This window comes from Tupaia chinensis, unplaced genomic scaffold (assembly GCF_000334495.1).
Source record: "Tupaia chinensis unplaced genomic scaffold, TupChi_1.0 Scaffold000623_1, whole genome shotgun sequence".
NCBI lineage: Eukaryota > Metazoa > Chordata > Mammalia > Scandentia > Tupaiidae > Tupaia > Tupaia belangeri.
Window position 1 is genome coordinate 337,417 of NW_006160143.1, and position 1,033 is coordinate 338,449.

The 1,033-nt window shown below is 64.8% G+C and overlaps 1 protein-coding gene across 1 annotated transcript in view; it reads left to right on the forward strand.

The window, feature by feature from the left end:
• Positions 1 to 1,033, forward strand: part of KIRREL1 (kirre like nephrin family adhesion molecule 1) — a 30,988-nt gene that overhangs the window by 8,760 nt on the left and 21,195 nt on the right. The window contains 1 exon segment of the mRNA XM_027775980.1: positions 236 to 385. Within this exon segment, the coding sequence (XP_027631781.1) occupies positions 236 to 385 (150 nt within the window).

Genomic DNA, 1,033 nt, shown 5'->3' on the forward strand with positions numbered 1-1,033 from the left:
CCCCTCCACTCCTCCCGCTTTATTCTGGTCCCCAGCCTCAAAGCGGAGGGTGTGCTGGGTGCCTGTGCCTGGGACCCCTCCCCGGGCGCAGCTGCCGGGTGTTCCTGGGAGGGCAGGGGGAGGATTACTGGCCGGGGCTGAGAAATGGGGAGAGGATGCATCCTCAGGGCAGGGCAGGACAGTCCTGGCTCCTAGGCCAGGCCTCACCCTGGCCTCGCCCTTTCTGTTCCTGCAGCCTGGCCAAGGTACCGGGTCGTGGGCTCTGCGGACGCCGGGCAGTACAACCTGGAGATCACGGACGCCGAGCTCTCTGACGACGCCTCCTACGAGTGCCAGGCCACGGAGGCCGCCCTGCGCTCCCGGCGGGCCAGACTCACCGTGCTCAGTAATGGCCAATGCTGCCTCTCTTAGCCCCCAGCAGTCTGTCCCCTCTCCAGTCACCTTAATCACCCAGCTTGTCTCTCTCCATCCCCACTGTCCTCACTGTCCCTGACATCTCTCTGGTTTTCCCTCCCAGCTCCTTTAAACTCTTCCAAAACCAAGTGCAGACAGAAGGGAGCAAGCCAGGGCCGGGGGCGGCCACTGGTAAGCACACAGCTGGCTGAGGTCTGGTGTCCTCTAGCTCTGGCCTGTCGCTTAAGGACAGGGCTTCTTACCTTGTGGACATCAGGCTGTGGCGGTAAGACCGTCCCCACAGAAGCAGAGAAGTACGTGGGTGCCCAGCCCAGGCTCTCCCTTACCCAGCTGTCCTCCCACAGGTTGACGGCTGCCTAGAAGAGGCCTCTGCTGAGTCCTTTCCCCAGCCTCACCCAGCCCTGCTTGCCTTCCTGCCTCCTCTCCTCCCTCCCCCATCACCCCAGGGCCTCCTCTGGGAACAGGGGAGCGGGACTGGAAGGAATGGGCCTCCAGGGCTGAGGTCCTGCTGGGAGGGAGGGGTGGGGGCGGGGTCCTGCTGTGTCTGGACTGGCTGGGAGAGGGCCCTGCCCAGCAGCAGCCGACCCACAAGGGGGCCCAGCAGGTGTCCCTCTGTGGT